Source organism: Convolutriloba macropyga, chromosome 2 (genome assembly GCF_964194025.1).
Source record: "Convolutriloba macropyga chromosome 2, txConMacr16.3, whole genome shotgun sequence".
In the NCBI taxonomy this organism is placed as follows: domain Eukaryota; kingdom Metazoa; phylum Xenacoelomorpha; order Acoela; family Convolutidae; genus Convolutriloba; species Convolutriloba macropyga.
Window position 1 is genome coordinate 57,031,538 of NC_134469.1, and position 18,916 is coordinate 57,050,453.

The 18,916-nt window shown below is 35.0% G+C and overlaps 1 protein-coding gene across 1 annotated transcript in view; it reads right to left on the bottom strand.

Annotated features, from left to right (window-relative positions):
- The window catches only part of LOC142334941 (uncharacterized), a 31,445-nt gene extending 17,761 nt beyond the window's left edge, over positions 1–13,684 (bottom strand). The window contains exons 1-4 of the mRNA XM_075383270.1: positions 13,627–13,684; positions 11,822–11,981; positions 10,951–11,116; positions 3,759–3,884 (exon numbers count right to left, since the gene is read on the bottom strand). Coding sequence (XP_075239385.1) covers positions 3,759–3,884; positions 10,951–11,116; positions 11,822–11,981; positions 13,627–13,684 — 510 coding nt within the window. The remainder of the gene's footprint in view (positions 1–3,758; positions 3,885–10,950; positions 11,117–11,821; positions 11,982–13,626) is intronic.
- Positions 13,685–18,916: the final 5,232 nt, after the last annotated feature.

An 18,916-nucleotide genomic window follows, 5' to 3' on the forward strand; every position in this document is an offset into this window, starting at 1 on the left:
GTGGTATTATTAAAATGACCGTCCAGCGCGAATATGGAATTGAAGAAAAATTTTTGAATTTCGTTTTCTAGAGCGAGTTATTGTGGTTTAAATTTTTGCGAATATTAGAACTATTTGCCTTATTTTTATTCACATTTTCCGGAAATTTTGCCTAAAATTTCGACAATTTTGCTAAAATATATAAAAAATGTTCACAATAGTAGTGTTAATTTGATTTTAATTACAAAAAATTCAGCCTTTTTCATCAAAAATTGCTCGAAATAAGCTACTTTGATTAAATTTACCGAAAGTACACACCCAAAAAAACTAACACAATCTTCTTAGACTACAATAGGAACTATGGTTACTTCCACATCCGTTGAGAAAAGTCTGGAATTAACATTTTGCCGTTTTTTGCAATCTTTACTCTATGATTATCGAAAACGCAGCATTTATTTTTGAAATTTTAACTAACAAATTATCTAGATCTATTACATTCGAAACAATTGAGTGTTCTTAATGGACAAACAGCAATAGAAAAGCTGGTTTTGTTCCAATCTTGCACTCTTACAGTCCAAAAATAGTTCGGATTGTAGTCAGTCGGTCTTTTTCTTTTAAAGAAAAAATCTTTTCTTTGTTAATTAAAGTACAAAACAGTTCATATCAAAGCTCACTCTTGATAGGTCTAAATGGCTTTCTAAGCAGTTCCCAAAAAACGTAGCTAGTTCCTTCACCCGAACAATTATGGTGGTTTTGATTTTTAAAAATGTTTGATTTTTAAATAAACAACGGCTTTTTAAATTTTGCCACTGTTTTTCACTTATTTTGGTTAATTTCTAGCTGATTGTCCGTAAACAAAAAATGATTCTGCCTTGTCTTCTTCCTACTGAATTAAATTTGAAGGTTTTTGAGGTTTTTTGCGTTAAATTATGATTTTCTGGCTTTGATACTGCTAGATTTCGCAATTTTTATTATTCTTAAGCGTTGGCCCATTTTTCACGTTCTTTTTTCTCGTTTCATCCCATCATCTTATTAATAACAGTTCACAAGTTACTTTTTTGGCATTCAGAATCAGAGACAGTACAACGTATCTTTATTGTCATAGAACGATTATGGTGGTCTTGACATTTAAAATTGTTTGATTTTTAAATAAAAATGTCTTAATGATTTTTGCCACTTGTTTTCACTTATTTTGGTCACTCAACTTCTAGCTTAGTGTCTGCAAACAAAGAAGGCTACTTTTTTGTCTTCTTTCTACAGAATTATAATTTAATCTTTTGTGGTTTTTCGCGTTAAGTTATGGTTTTCTGGCTTTGATACTGCTAGATTTCGCAATTTCTTTTATTTTTAGGCGATGGCCCATTTTCACGTCCTTTTTCTCGTTTTATACCACCATCTAAAAAATGACAGTTCACAAAATACTTCATTTAAATTCAAATACTTCATTTAAGAAACAAAACAACATAAAAAAGTCTTTAGTGGCATAGATTAATGTTTTAACGGCTTCAAGCATGACAACAATGTTGTCAAGGGAAGGTGATCTTGTGTTTTTAAAGAATTCGATCGAATGTTTTTTACCTAATCTAATGTTTTTAAAGAATTCGATACGATTTTACTGGCTTTCAAACGGGTTTTTCGCAAAAAATTTAACTAATTTTGGATTTTTGTCTATCTTTGACGTTCTTTTGTAGATGTAAGACATGCTCTCAGTAAATAAAATCTCAAGCGCTTTTTTTGGACAAACAAACGTACATATTCATTTACTTCATATTGTAGTTAATGGATTTCATTTCTTTGAAAATAGTTGTTTTCGAAAAATACAGAGGTATTTCTTAATTTTTCCTCCTTTTCTATTTTTCGTTTACTTTTTACCTGGTCTCAGTAATGAGATATCACATAACACGTTTTTAGGTTTATCAAAGACGGCACATTCAAGCATTTTTTGAGGGGCGAAATATGCCTTACGACCTCGAGAGCTTTTTCTCGCAATTTTTAATTGAATTTTTGTAGATGTTTTCAGTGGATATCTAATGGTTTTCATTACTTTTGAATTTAATTGTTTTTAAAAAAAATAAGTGAGTTTTTTTATCTTTTCTGATTTTGTTCTTTTGTCTAATTGTTAGCAAGCTTTATTTCGGACTGGTCACATATCTTTTCAATTAAATACAATTCATTTTCTTTAGTTTCAGTTTTATCTGACGCTATCTTGATTTCGTTATTTTTTTAATGGACATATAGTTTTGGATGTAATTTATGTTTTTTTGTTGTTTTTTGATTTTGCATTTTGTCTAGCCTTGCTTTCTTATTAATGGTAGAATGCATCAACCTAATGCGGCGTTTTTTTCCACCGGATTATTTGCTTTGGAGGCATCTTCTTGTCCATACACCAATTTTTTTGAAAAAACCTTTATTTTTTGTGTTGTTTTATCTGTTCCTCATTTGATAGACAATTATGCCAAAACTGTGATGAGCTGGGTCGGCACTTTGTGTGCAAACGCACATTACCGAGCCTCCTTGTAGTTCATATATTAAAAACAGCGGCATGACAATTTGACTGAATCTGGTAAAGCAATAAAATAGAAGAAAATGAACCGTTCTATATTTCAATACGCGTGTATATTTGTATCTACAAAAATTGGAAGTTTTTCATTTGAATAAATTTGTGTTTTTAGTTTTCATTTTTTTTTTTGCTGATCTCAGATCTGAAAAGTTTTTGTGAAAATTGATTTAAAGACATATATAGCATTTAAAGTGTAATGAAAATAATAAATCTTAGGATATAAAAAAATTAAGGAAACCGAGAAACAAAATCTACGGAGTGTGATCGGTTGTTCTATAAATTTGTACATACATCGAAAAAAATGAAGACAGTAATCTGGAAAGAAAATACTGCAACCCCGTTTTTGCCGCGGGATCTACGTTTGCTTCTTGTTCAATTGTTCTTACATCGGAAAAATAATTTTGTTAACGAGCTGATATTCGTTATCCTCTTTTTGAGTTCAAAGCTGTTTGGACAATAGCAGATGCAATTCCTCGAACCGGAGGACACTCTCTTCAGCTCTTGTGACTCACTGACTTGAGGACGTCATCCATGAGCATGCTGCTTTTCAAGCGGTTGGGTGCACTTGGTTGGGTCTCTTTGATGTCCTTTCAACTGGTTACAGTGCGGATTACTCGTACCAATCACATGCCAGATACTCATTAATGTCCAGATTCATGACATTAGATATGCGCCAGAGAAAGCTCAAGCATCTTCGATCCGCTGCTGGAACCTGTACTAGGTGAATTATGATCTTTGGCTCATTATGACAATGTCTTTGGTGACTGCAATATGATAATCCGAAATCTAAGAATTGTAGCGAACAGGTTCTGATGAAAAAATACTTCCAAAACGACTAACTGTCGGCTGAAAAGTACAATCACTAACTTGCCTATAAAATATGCAGGGATTAGTTGGTTGCGGAAAGAAACCCCCGCGGAAAAAACCCCCCATTTCTTTTTAGATAGGAAATAAACCCCCACGGAAATAAACACCCACGTAAATAAACCCCCACTTTACTATTAAAGCGCATTTAGCGCGTTTGGCCATGCCTCGCGGGCCATGGCCATGCCTCAGCGGCCCGTGGGACTTGATATGAAATTATCTCAACCGAACAAATTATCACGACCGAAATTCGATCTTACAATGGGGGTTTATTTCCGTGGGGGTTTATTTCCGTGGGGGTTTATGTCCTAGACCCTGGATTAGTACATTAAAGTTCATGTTCCATGTGAATAACCTTTTTCCAGTCATTTTTGTCTTTGTCGTTGTAGACCACACAATTATTAGTGTAGCTGACGACCTCTTTGAACACCTGGCCGGAGTGCTGCTGAGTAATCAACTGGTAGATTGTGAACAAAATATCCTGAAATTAACAGCTTCAACTATCACTTTTAAATCAAACAATCCCCGTACAACAATTTTTAAAAACAAATTTTTTAATCAGCACCTTTATTGTTCCGCAATAAGTACACTTTTATTGAGTAAATCTGTTCAACAATGTCAGCATTTGTACATACCCATGTTTTTAAATGACCCATGTAAAGACTCATTATAGTTTGAAGCTTGCGTGGACAATTGGCACAAACAAAAATTACTTATGTTTCGCTCAAATGAAAGAAAGCGTAATTTATTAATTTATGTTTAACTACGGAGAAGTCCCTGTCAATACTAATTGTCCATTCAAAAGACAGTCAACATTTTTGCACCGTGAAGAAACCCAGATCATCCGGAAAATTTCTTTATATTTTTAGAGCAAATTTTTGTTGGCTAATTATCTTTGGAAACTGGTTTTGTTATCCAAAAAAATGGGTGACAAAATTCCGTTACTGTTGTTTATGGTTAACGTTTAGATTTCCCATAGGAGAGACAGACTGACGTGAAGTGAGAACAAAATGTGCCGGAGTATTGATGATGTTGTCTACAAAAGGCCTCACAAAACCCCTGTAATTACAAAAAATGAATGTTTTGTGTCGAAATGCAGCGTCTCTCAGCATAGAATAAAATGAATATAAGATTATGGGAAACGATGGTTAAACGAACGCGGACTCTATACATATCCAGTGGGGCTCGTTCTTTCACTTTAGGTAGCAGGAAAATATTTTATAAAAACTAAGATAAAACATTTATTTGAAGAGAATGTATCTGCGAAAACCTTTTTTATGTATTCAAACTTTCACAATTAAGCGCCATTTTTTGAGCCTAAACCAGTCAAAACAAACTTTTGCAGTGTAGAAACCCAGGGAAACAAAACCTTAGTCATTTTTCCATCTCATGCATAATCTCGATAATTCCTGAGAAAACTAGAAACATATTGATCTTGATGAGAATAGGAAAGTAAAAAAACAGTTTTAAAAAAATTTTATAGTTGAAAACTGGGCAAAGTGGATCAACAGAAGTTCTGGACACTCTTTCTATAGCAAGTGATTTGAAGCAAAATGCAGAGAAACCGAAGTAAAAAGCGAAGTAAAAACAAAAAGAAACAACAAAAAATCAAATATATTTTGAGAACAACATTAGGCCACACGATATACGTGCACTGTGTACAATACACCTGCACTGACCACTTTTGAGATCTTGCCAGATGAAAAAAAGAGCAAATGATCGTCACTCATCGTCAAACTAAGCACGGCAAACCGGATTAAAGGCATTTTTATAACGGTAGGTAAAGGAAGACTGATTCATGGCGCATTCAGAGAACAACATTAAGCCTCAAGATCTACGTTTACTGTCCACGATATACTTGCACTGACCACTTGTGCGGTCTTGGTGCAAGAAAAAAAAGAAAAACGTCGTCACTCATTGTCAAACTGAGAAAGGCAAAGCGGATCAAAGGCATTTTTCTACCGGTGGATAAAACGAAAAACTGATTCATGGTGCATTTATAGAACAACATTAGACCAGAAGATATCCGCGCACACTCCGCAAAATACCTGCACTGACCACTTGTGGGATCTTGCCACAAGAAAAAAAAAGATCAAATCATCGTCACTCATTGTCAAACTAAGAACGGAAAAGCGGATTAAAGGCATTTTTCTACCGGTGGGTAAAACGAATAACTGATTCATGGTGCATATAAAGAACAACATTAGGGCAAAAGGTATACGTGCACAGTCTGCAATATACCCGAACCGATCACTTGTGGGAAGAAAAGAGAAAATCATCGTCACTCTTTTTCATGTCAAATTAAGAACGGCAAAGTGATTCAACGGCAATTTTCAATCTTTAGTCAAGGTGGTTGCAATTTTGGTGCTTTTATTGTGGTGGCTGAGCTCGCTAAATCGACATATAAATAGATTGAATCACAATACTACTTCAATGCCATTTCAAGCAGTAAAATTAGAATGACCTGACCAGCGAAGTTTAAAGCTATATTCTATCGCAGCAAACTGAATTGTTAAAGTCGTAAACATTTATGTTTATTAACGATTATTAGTACGCAATCGTCATACATCAACTGAAAGTGAAAATGAAAATATTTCGACACCAAGCAAAACAATTTTACGACTTAACAATTTTGCATCATATTCTTTGCGATTGGTTTGAGATTCAACCGGTTATTGATACAGATTATACAAGGTTAACAAGCTTCCAATTACGTTAAAGATACACTGGAAAAGTAAAAAAAGGGATATCTGTTTACATTTTGTTGACATTTTTATGTACAACCAATCAGAGATTCAATTTTGACATGTAAATCCCCGTGACTAGCAGCATAAAAGGAGCTGGAAAAACTAACAAAAACTAGTTGAAACTCGAAAATTTTTTCTATAAAACTGACATGCAAGGCGTATTGAAGCCAATTATTCGAGCGGCATATTACTTGTTAAATTGTTTGTCTTCTGTAAATTGTTTTAGGTATTGTACAGTTTTGACTTTATTTTGACTTATTGAAAATAGAACTAACCTTGATAATCTCATACTTTGCTTCTGAGGAATAAAATTCCTCAGTAAGAGTAACTTTGTGCAAAAATTTATAGTCAGGTGCTCTTACTGGTATTAACGCAGCCTACTCTAGTTAAATATTGTCGTTACTTGAGACCACTAAATAAACCTGCTATTTTCAAAAGTGAGAAAGGAATTATTGTTGTTCAAATACATCTTGTAAGACAGCCAGCTGCTAACTGTAGCTGATTGAAAATTATGACATTTTGTGCTCCTTATAGGGCTACACTTTGAGGAATTAGAATTTCCAATTCCGATTTATTACTTGAGTTTCTAACAAAAGCTAAAAAAAATTGATTGTTTCAATTTGAATTTTTTTGTTTTCTGAGCGAAACAAGTTTTTTGAACAGCAAAGCTGAGCAATAAGTTTTTGAAAAATCAAAGATCAATTAATAAAACGGCAATCTACAGTACAGCGGATAATGCAGTTCCAAAAATTTAACTGCAAAAACACAATATCCGGACAGATTTAAAGTTTTCCTTGCCTTTGATAGAAAAACAGCCGTTACATTTGTTCCGTCTATCTGGACAGTAGAGATAGTTTCAAAGGCACCCACCAACGAAAATCAAACGAAGCAACAACAAAAGGCCAATGAGGCGAACAGAAAAGTGCAGGTCAATAAAAAAATTGAAGTGGGAATCCCGTTTTATTTGATTAAGCAAAGCAAAAGCGAACAGAAACCAGGAAATTGATGCAGAATCAACAAAGAACAGTTTCAATCAACAACTCACACATACCTCAAGAAGTTCCAAGATTTAAATGAAGAGTTTAACACTAAAACGAGGCTTGGCTACAAAATAATTAAGATTCAGATCGACCCAACAAACTAAAGCTCCTCAGTCAACAGACTGTTGATCTTCTAGAGGAAGAAATACACAAGCGACTGCCGCGTCCAAACAAGCTTGTACCATATCAAGCAAATTTTGTTGGGGAACACCTAAATCAAGAAACAAGGAAGTGCAAAGCAGGCTTGTTATATCATTGGCTTGCATATATGAGCAAAGGCACGTAACCAGCAATGAATGAAGAGTAAAGCAACGCAACTCAAGCGGTCAACAACAGCAAGAATAACAACCAATACCCAACTGACAACCCAAGTGGAGTAACAGCAAGCTACCCGAGATACGCAGAATGTTTGGGAAACGTCTTCAGCAAAGCAAATGCGTGAAGAACGGATGAATAAATTCGATATTGAATTTGAAAACAAGATGCCAGTAGAACAGACATGTTTTGAACGGAGGAAACTAGAGCTGGAAATGCAAATGAAGGAGCTGGAAACCAAGCATTATCTGCCGCAGGAAGAGCGTGAGCTAAGGCGCAAAATGAAGAGAAAAGCAATAGAGAATGGTGTTTTTCGTTCCTAATCAAATAGTGTTCGATACAAATCAACCCTCAAGTGGACCCTAAAGAGGAGAGATGTTTCAGATTGGGCCTGTAGAATCAACAACCTTCTAATACCAGATCGGTTAACAGGTCACTTCGAAGTAACCCCTGAAGTGAACAAGAATGGTCATTTCTCACAATACGCTGTTCACGAGACCGTTCCTCGAGTTTTGAAGACCGGGACTTATCCTCCAGAGCTGGTCTACGATATTACAGTGGATAATCAGGCAGCAGTAACCCACCAAAGCTGAAGCCGAATAAATTCGATGGATACCCTATCAAAAGCCCGGAGTGGTCTAGTATGTTCATTGCTACATTGGATCAACAACCAATACCAGACTAAGAGAAGATGAGCCATCTAAAAAGTCTACTGGGAGGCAGGGAGAAGATATTCTAGACGGTTCTATGGAGCAGCATGGAGCATTCAGGAGAGGAAATTCGACAGACCTCATGTCATCGTTGATGCACAGCTGGAGAGTTCGCAAGGCTAGTCACTTGAAACCTCACGACTCAACATGTCTTATGAGATTTTCAGTTTTTGTTTTAAATTTTGTGAATATACTCAGAGAGTACAAGCAGATTGGTGATATGCAATCAAGCTCAACACTTTAGATGGCAGTAGATAAAGTACCTCAGTTTTTCAAGGAGAATTAGTGGTTCTATGTTGACGATAAAGATGAAGACTGGCCTCATCTAATTATGTTTGAAAAACGGCTATCTAAGATGACCTCTGTGAGCACAAGGTTTTCAGTTTTCAAGGGAGAGCGATGAGAAGAAAGACCGAGGAAGCACAAATAGAGACAAACGGTTCTTGAAAACATCAAATTTATGCGCTAGTTCGCACGTGAAAGAAACGAAGCAAATTCAAAGTGATCACTGTCCACTAGCTGATGGCACTAATAAAATTTGGAACTTTCCACTTTTCAGGAATATCAGTGAATGATTGGTACGCGGCAATGAGGAAGCAACCCTTATGTTGCTGATGTCTAGGCAAAAGACATGCAATCAAATATTGCAAAGTCAATGCGAGCGGCATCAATGAATGCGTGCATCAAGAAGGAAAACCGATTGCTACTCTCAAAAAACCAATTGAACGAGGGCAATCACGCAGCCAAGGTAAGCGCGGCTACAATTAACTCAAGTAACAAAGTTATGGGTTTTCTTCAGATAGTTCCTGTCGCAATGTCTCAATACAGAGTGGTGGCAACAGGCTGCACACATAAGCTTTCCTCGATATCGGATCAACGGTTTCATTGGCCGATCAAAGTGTGCAAGAGATGTTACAAGCCCGAGGCACGATGCTATACTCAACATAGCGCGAAAGCACGGAACGAAGTATCTGAAGACAGAAAAAGAAAAGGTTCCTCTAAAAATATTAGGACCACCTTTAGAGGTGCATTTGATCGAAGAGCTTGCTCACCGGTTAACATCACTGAAAAATACAAACTACAACTAAAACAAGCCGAAGCAAACCTTTAATCACTTGAATGTTCTACCCAACAAATGCTTCCACTGATAATCATCCTTGGTCAAGATGCTTATGACCTACAAGGCACATTAGACTACAAGATAGGAACACGAAGTGAGCCTTTCGCCGTTCTAATTGGGCAAAGAGGGGTAGTCAGTGGGCCCATTATTTTTGTCATTTCGCCTTCACGGAAGATGTGAAATGGGCTGAGAATATCCAAACTTGGTGGGACCTATAAACATATGCCTCCAAAGTCAACGTCGACAGTCAGTCAAAGAAAGAACTGCAGGCACAAAAGATGCTAGAGAGTACAACAAAGTTTACATGCGAGCGGTACGAAGTAGGAATGCTCTGGTGTAAACCACAGCCAAACCTACCGAACAACTACAGCTAACCCTTGGGTCAGCTTTACTCAGTGAGCAAGGATTCCATAAGGACCAAAACCTGAAGAGTTTGTATCAACAATGAATAGATACATATGTTGAAAAGGGATTTGTCAAAGATATTGGACGAGTCCAAAGTGAAAGGCATTTTTGGGATAGAATTGTAATCGCCGGACCAGCCAGTACTATACCCGAACAAGCAATGCAAAGTCAGACGTGTTTTTGGAATGCTGCATCAAAGCACAAAGGATTATGCCTAAATGCCTTTTTTCAGTTTTATTACTGTTATTTTAAGTGAAAAATTGAAGCCAGGAATTCAATGTGAGATGTTTTTTTCAGTTTTTACTTCGCATTGATTCATTTTGTACTGCATATTATCTTGTTCATGAAATACCAAATTTTGATTATCTTAGTAGGTTACTCAGTTAGTTCAATTTTCTGATCAATTAGAGAGCATACGTTTTCAAGATCTATCAAAATCAACGAACAATAGTTTACTAAAAGATTCAGTTAGGGGTATGATATGGCTTAAATGGTCCGCTCAATAATTCAAAAGGTGTCTTTTTGTCTCTAATTTTTTGAAATTCCAATCGGCCTTTTTTATAAATTTTTATTGAGTTCCTTAAAAAATTTTCAAATTGAAAATTGAAAACTGCGACCAGTGAAGGGAGAAAAAGAAGAATCGGTTGTATTTAGTCTCAACATTCTATGAATTTTGATTTTTGTTTTGGTTTTTAAAAAAGAAGACACATAAAAATTTTTGTTTTGATTTTTAAAACCAAAATCAAATAGTTTAAGATTTTGGAATCTAAACAAACTTTAGAAAGAAACAAATTGTTCCTCTGCTATTTTGACTTTTTGGTAATGTAATTATACTTTATATAATGAATGTTCTATTCCGCAAAAAAAATGTGATTCTTCTTTTCCAGTATTCCTCACAATTTATCAAACCATTTCCCTTACGCAATTTGCACACAAATGGTAATTCTAAAATACAATCAAAGCTAGCCTATAAGATCTACAAAATTATGTTTTGCTTATTTTTCGACGATGCGTAATTAAAAAGCAAAAATTTGACCTAAGAAAAACGACAGCTTCGCATATATTTTTCCCCATCAAAATTATTGGAACACAAATTAGATTTGGCAGGCATGGTGACATGTCCATGTAAAACGCTTTTAGCCGAGAGACATCGAAAATCTCCCATTCGGCTCTTTGTAAAAATTTTGTCAACAAAAAATTTATATGTAACCTCTGTCATTTCCGTTCTGAAGTTGACAATTTCATGGTAGACCAGAGTCTCGATGGCACATGCGTCTCCCATAGAGAACAGGCGACAAAATGTTGGCCAGAAATGTTCACGCATAATCAGTCTCCCTTTGGCGGTCATCTTGAGCTGTTTGATTATATGACAGGCCCTGTAAAAACTCATTAAGTTCTTTAGAGTTCTGCTTTCGCTTTTCAATTGTTTTTCAATGCACGTTTAGCTATTTTGTTAAATAGAGCCCAGAGAAATTAATCATTGTTCAGCATTAAGATGGATTTATTGTAAATTCTCAAATCTGTGGTTTGATAAAGTAACTTAACTTATTCAGTTGTCAATTCCCAGGCCGAGGTGTCACCGCTAAAAACCACGGAAAGATGTAAGATTTGCGGAGAATTTGACGAAAAATGTAATATTTGTGCTCGATAGGGTACACGCGGTAAAAAACAGCCACAAATATTGAAAAACAATACCTCTATGTTCATGGCTAATCTTACAAAATCTCGTCACTGAAATCATTGTCAGAAAATAATTGAACAATAAATTTTCACCGCAAAAAAATTGCTGCTTAAAACTTACGTGAATCTGATTTAAATACAAAATAAGACAAAATAAACGAAAGTAGGTGACAGATAGCAAAGTGGTAGAAGATGATAAAGAAGAAGTTACAAACAGGCTGATGCGGTTTATTCTTGTATGAATTGAAAAACTCATCGCTATCACCGCATTTACCGATAAAAGATAGGACACTGTGCGGTGAAAAACCTCTACCCGGGTTTACATAAGCTAGACAAAGGGTTGCAATGTTTAAAATTAATCTGTGCTTTGTGTGAAATGAGAGAATGGAGATCGCGCGTGCCTGTGAGCCTGTCCCCAGTCAATGAGGACAGTGAGTTTCTCTCCCGGCTTAAGAAGACAGTCATTGAGCTGTCCAATGAGGCTGTCGTACACCTTCTGAGTACTTCCCAGGTCTATCCACGTGATCCTATCCTTCATCTGGTACACCCTCAGCCACCTCTCTAAACAACCATCCCACACCAAATTTGTGGCAATTTTATTGTGTGTAAGGGCTTCTTTGTTTCAATTTTAAAGGTTTAAAATGAACAAAAAGGACTCATGATTAGCTTGCCAGTTATTGATGGTTCAATCCTCTGCGTGCTGCTTAACAATAGCTCCAGGTCCATCACAGCTTTGCCGATCTTGGATGCAATAATGTTGCCACATAAAACAGGCTCAAAAAAACAGCGGCCTACATTAGAAGGTGGCGAGAGGAAACCTAAAGTACATTGTGAATTAAACAAGGATGCTCGATAATGTGCGTTTGCACATAATGTTCCGACCCCGCTTAACCAAGTTTTTGAATTCATTGTCCACCAAATGAGGAAGAGAAAGAAAACTTTCGAAAAATCACTTTTTGTTGGAAAATAATTGGTGTATCCATTTGAAAAATCACTTTTAGCTCTATCCACTATACAAATGAAAAAATAACTTATCAGATGACCAATGAAACTAGACAATAAGGAAAGTAAGAGACACGACAGCCAACCAAGTAAAATCAAAACAACGAGTATTCCCTGCGATCCAAAATCAATGTCCATTTTTTCTTCAAAAAAACTGAATGAAAAAGTCAAAATAGCATCAAATAAAAAGCAACTATACTCGCCGCTTAAATGGGAGTATACAAAGAGGGTTTAGCTTTGCTGTTCTAAAGATAAAAGAAATGGAATTTAAAATTTTATTATAAGAACAGTTTGGGTGGTATAATACAAATAGAGATTTAAGTAAAATTGATATCATATGTTTAAAATTATTTAATAACCAACAACAACTGTTGGTAACTTAAACGGAAACTGTTTGACAACTGTTGAACAACTGTTTGATAACAACTATAAGACTGCACGATTGAAGAGCGAATATTAGCTATCTAACTGACTGAACTGACTGATATAAAAATGTGCATCCTATTTATTGTCAGTAATATGGGAATTAATCTCCCATTTGAAAAGTGGGATAAAACAGCCCTTTTTTATTTTGGGAAAAAAGTTCTTATTTTCAGTACATCTCAACCGGCGACTAAGTAGGTTTTATTGTGACTGGATATACAAGGTTAGATAGAAATTTATATAAAATTTACAACAGTGTTTATAACAAACAAAATTTAGAGCAAAAGTTTCCAGTTTTAGTTTTGTTCGAGTTTATTAATCTTATTTTGTAAAAATTTGATTCGGTTCAACAAATTTGCGTTTTTCTTCTTTTCTCGTAAAAAATTTTGTTCAAGTCCTAGTGTGTAAGTGTCTCTTTCATTGTTGAGGTCCGCTGTTATAAACTGGTATGGGACTGTTAAATTCTGGTTTTCGAGTGCTATGTTTTTTAGGCTATATGTTTTCAGTTTCGAATTATAAGATTGAATCTTATATATATTTCCTTCGGGTAGTATTCTGTACTGTAGGCCCCAGTCGAAATTTGGGTGTACTCGGAATTGTCTATCTCTTGTTCTTTCCTCATTGAACTTCTGCCTTTCTAGTCGTTGACTCATGGTGAGGATTCGTGGTTAGATAGGGTATACTTTTGCTGTAGGTTTTAAATGTGTAGCTGTTGGGGCAATCGTTACTTCTGTCATGTCAATTTTTTTCTCTCCTTTCCCGGTATTGAGGTTTTGCATACTTTTTCCTGGTGTGGCTTGTACTGGTTGTTGCTGTGGTTGTTCCTGTTGATGGCCCATAATCTTCGTAACTTAAATTCTAAACACAGAAACAACATAAGCGTGTGTTATGGATAAGATCTTTATTTATATACAAAACAAACTAATTATTTGTGTTTTTTATTCGTATATATTTGTTATAGTCATTATTGCTTTTAGACGGGAGAAATTGGATTATCTCCATTTTCTTCATTGTTTTCATTTCTCGCATTTCTATTTGCACTATATAATGGATGCGGAATATATGGATATAAATTAAAATGCGTTTTTTTTTCTTTTCAGTTACTAAATGCTCAGCGTCATCTGGCTGTTTCTCATTGGTTGTTTCACTTTTAAAGATAGAACTCATAATAGAAGTGAAAAGAATACTGTAAGAGGCAAATAAAATGATTTTGCCAAAATTAACAGAAGCTCCAATTATTTTATGTATCTGTAGGGCTTTTACAATTGTTACAACAATTTGGATAATAAATTTCACAAAAAGAAAAGCGGCAAAATAAATTCCGCATTGCTCTAATATAAATTGTGTATAACCGAAAATTTCTATATAGCGGTTATCGAAGAAGTTAGGAGAAATAAAAGAGTCTAAGTAGACTGTTCGCATTGGATAGTTAAGATAAGGTCTATCCTCACTCTTAAAATTATCTTGTGAAACAACAAGTTCTTTAGAGAAAGTTTGTATAGCATTTTTCATTTCGTTGTTAAATTTAATTCCGCGCCGAAATTTCTTCAATTCTTGATCAGTAAATAAATATATTTCATCGTTGTCCTGGAATTTGTATTTGGTTAATCTTTGTGGAGCAATATTAGGCTCACAAACAGAAGGTCCTTTGACTCTAGTTAAACCTGGTGTTAATTCAACCCAAGAGTTATCATCTTCAATATCTAATTGAAATAAATTATCGTGTTTATCTACACGCGATCGTTCTTCGGCGCTAGTATACGTCTTTCTAGTAATTGGATCAACGAAATGTATTTTATTTAGATACATTATTGGAATTCTATTATAACATTTGTCCATTATTTGTAATGGTGAAAAATATTGTGGGCAATGATATAAGCATGCAACATTATCGTTTGTCTCTAAGAACATTGAGCGATTGTTTGTTAGTAAGAATCCAGCCATACGTGGAGTACTATGTGAATAGACTAGATTTGTTCTTTTGATTGCACGTTCTAACTCACAATCAGTTTTTATCATTTGTAAATCTAAAAGTTGTAGTCTTCTTATGTTAGTGTATTCGTAATAATCAAATTTCGTTCCCATATGGGCTTCATAATTTATTCCTGATTCCAAACCAACACTTGGTTCTCCATCTCGGTATGAAGTCCGTTTTAAAAAATTTGCCTTTTGTGCCATTTATATAAGTATTTTTTACAACAATTTAAATTGGTTTTTTTGCTTTTCCTGTAACCATATCGAATCCTCCTTCGTAATATATGTAAAAAGAGCTATAGGGAGTAGGATAGACTATTTTGTTTGAGTCACAAATTGACTGTGGATTAATATAAATCTGAAAAATGAAGGTATTTCGTGGTCCTTTAAATGGTTGCGCACGTCTCATAACAGCTTCTGTTGTTTCAGGCTCAGCTTCATATTCTCCTACTATATAATATTTTCTATCCATTTGTATCATTTTTACTGGAGCTGTGTGTAATTCTTCTATTATACATTTTTCTCTATTTTCCTTTGTATATGCATTTGGATCCGTTGATCCACTATCACAGCCATTTTTGTTTAAACTACAAGGCAGGGGAATATTATAGTGGTTATTCATCGGTGCATCTTCTAAATTTACTAGCAATTTAATATCTTGCATATATGTCTCGTAAGTGTCGTGATAGATCCATCTTGTTTCTGTGCACTCATTACTGTATTTATCAATAATATTGCCCTTATTTATTACTGTTTTTTTCTTTACATCTTTTGTAAATGGAACTTTGTGAGTGTTAATAGTTGCAGAGCCTGTTCTCTTAGCTTCGAGACATTGCTCGGCAGTTAATTTAATATCGGAGCTAATAGTTGCTTGTGTAGCGGATAATCCACTATCGTCAAAATTATCACAATACCACTTTAGGCGTTGATGTGTAGCTTTACACATAGTGGCTTCTTATTTAGTCTTATAAATGCGCTGCATAATAGTAGCGGTTGCCTCACTTACTTTAATTTTTTCGGTCTCGATATCACACGGAGCTATTTTGTTTAATGAATACATTTTATTAGTATCCATCTCAGAGCAATCGAAGTGTCCTACTTTTGCTTTCTTTAGAGTATTTTTAAATTCGTAGTCTGCATTCGCTCCATTAATTGATAGTAATTCCCAGGCCGAGGTGTCACCGCTAAAAACCACGGAAAGATGTAAGATTTGCGGAGAATTTGACGAAAAATGTAATATTTGTGCTCGATAGGGTACACGCGGTAAAAAACAGCAACAAATATTGAAAAACAATACCTCTATGTTCATGGCTAATCTTACAAAATCTCGTCACTGAAATCATTGTCAGAAAATAATTGAACAATAAATTTTCACCGCAAAAAAATTGCTGCTTAAAACTTACGTGAATCTGATTTAAATACAAAATAAGACAAAATAAACGAAAGTAGGTGACAGATAGCAAAGTGGTAGAAGATGATAAAGAAGAAGTTACAAACAGGCTGATGCGGTTTATTCTTGTATGAATTGAAAAACTCATCGCTATCACCGCATTTACCGATAAAAGATAGGACACTGTGCGGTGAAAAACCTCTACCCGGGTTTACATAAGCTAGACAAAGGGTTGCAATGTTTAAAATTAATCTGTGCTTTGTGTGAAATGAGAGAATGGAGATCGCGCGTGCCTGTGAGCCTGTCCCCAGTCAATGAGGACAGTGAGTTTCTCTCCAGGCTTAAGAAGACAGTCATTGAGCTGTCCAATGAGGCTGTCGTACACCTTCTGAGTACTTCCCAGGTCTATCCACGTGATCCTATCCTTCATCTGGTACACCCTCAGCCACCTCTCTAAACAACCATCCCACACCAAATTTGTGGCAATTTTATTGTGTGTAAGGGCTTCTTTGTTTCAATTTTAAAGGTTTAAAATGAACAAAAAGGACTCATGATTAGCTTGCCAGTTATTGATGGTTCAATCCTCTGCGTGCTGCTTAACAATAGCTCCAGGTCCATCACAGCTTTGCCGATCTTGGATGCAATAATGTTGCCACATAAAACAGGCTCAAAAAAACAGCGGCCTACATTAGAAGGTGGCGAGAGGAAACCTAAAGTACATTGTGAATTAAACAAGGATGCTCGATAATGTGCGTTTGCACATAATGTTCCGACCCCGCTTAACCAAGTTTTTGAATTCATTGTCCACCAAATGAGGAAGAGAAAGAAAACTTTCGAAAAATCACTTTTTGTTGGAAAATAATTGGTGTATCCATTTGAAAAATCACTTTTAGCTCTATCCACTATACAAATGAAAAAATAACTTATCAGATGACCAATGAAACTAGACAATAAGGAAAGTAAGAGACACGACAGCCAACCAAGTAAAATCAAAACAACGAGTATTCCCTGCGATCCAAAATCAATGTCCATTTTTTCTTCAAAAAAACTGAATGAAAAAGTCAAAATAGCATCAAATAAAAAGCAACTATACTCGCCGCTTAAATGGGAGTATACAAAGAGGGTTTAGCTTTGCTGTTCTAAAGATAAAAGAAATGGAATTTAAAATTTTATTATAAGAACAGTTTGGGTGGTATAATACAAATAGAGATTTAAGTAAAATTGATATCATATGTTTAAAATTATTTAATAACCAACAACAACTGTTGGTAACTTAAACGGAAACTGTTTGACAACTGTTGAACAACTGTTTGATAACAACTATAAGACTGCACGATTGAAGAGCGAATATTAGCTATCTAACTGACTGAACTGACTGATATAAAAATGTGCATCCTATTTATTGTCAGTAATATGGGAATTAATCTCCCATTTGAAAAGTGGGATAAAACAGCCCTTTTTTATTTTGGGAAAAAAGTTCTTATTTTCAGTACATCTCAACCGGCGACTAAGTAGGTTTTATTGTGACTGGATATACAAGGTTAGATAGAAATTTATATAAAATTTACAACAGTGTTTATAACAAACAAAATTTAGAGCAAAAGTTTCCAGTTTTAGTTTTGTTCGAGTTTATTAATCTTATTTTGTAAAAATTTGATTCGGTTCAACAAATTTGCGTTTTTCTTCTTTTCTCGTAAAAAATTTTGTTCAAGTCCTAGTGTGTAAGTGTCTCTTTCATTGTTGAGGTCCGCTGTTATAAACTGGTATGGGACTGTTAAATTCTGGTTTTCGAGTGCTATGTTTTTTAGGCTATATGTTTTCAGTTTCGAATTATAAGATTGAATCTTATATATATTTCCTTCGGGTAGTATTCTGTACTGTAGGCCCCAGTCGAAATTTGGGTGTACTCGGAATTGTCTATCTCTTGTTCTTTCCTCATTGAACTTCTGCCTTTCTAGTCGTTGACTCATGGTGAGGATTCGTGGTTAGATAGGGTATACTTTTGCTGTAGGTTTTAAATGTGTAGCTGTTGGGGCAATCGTTACTTCTGTCATGTCAATTTTTTTCTCTCCTTTCCCGGTATTGAGGTTTTGCATACTTTTTCCTGGTGTGGCTTGTACTGGTTGTTGCTGTGGTTGTTCCTGTTGATGGCCCATAATCTTCGTAACTTAAATTCTAAACACAGAAACAACATAAGCGTGTGTTATGGATAAGATCTTTATTTATATACAAAACAAACTAATTATTTGTGTTTTTTATTCGTATATATTTGTTATAGTCATTATTGCTTTTAGACGGGAGAAATTGGATTATCTCCATTTTCTTCATTGTTTTCATTTCTCGCATTTCTATTTGCACTATATAATGGATGCGGAATATATGGATATAAATTAAAATGCGTTTTTTTTTCTTTTCAGTTACTAAATGCTCAGCGTCATCTGGCTGTTTCTCATTGGTTGTTTCACTTTTAAAGATAGAACTCATAATAGAAGTGAAAAGAATACTGTAAGAGGCAAATAAAATGATTTTGCCAAAATTAACAGAAGCTCCAATTATTTTATGTATCTGTAGGGCTTTTACAATTGTTACAACAATTTGGATAATAAATTTCACAAAAAGAAAAGCGGCAAAATAAATTCCGCATTGCTCTAATATAAATTGTGTATAACCGAAAATTTCTATATAGCGGTTATCGAAGAAGTTAGGA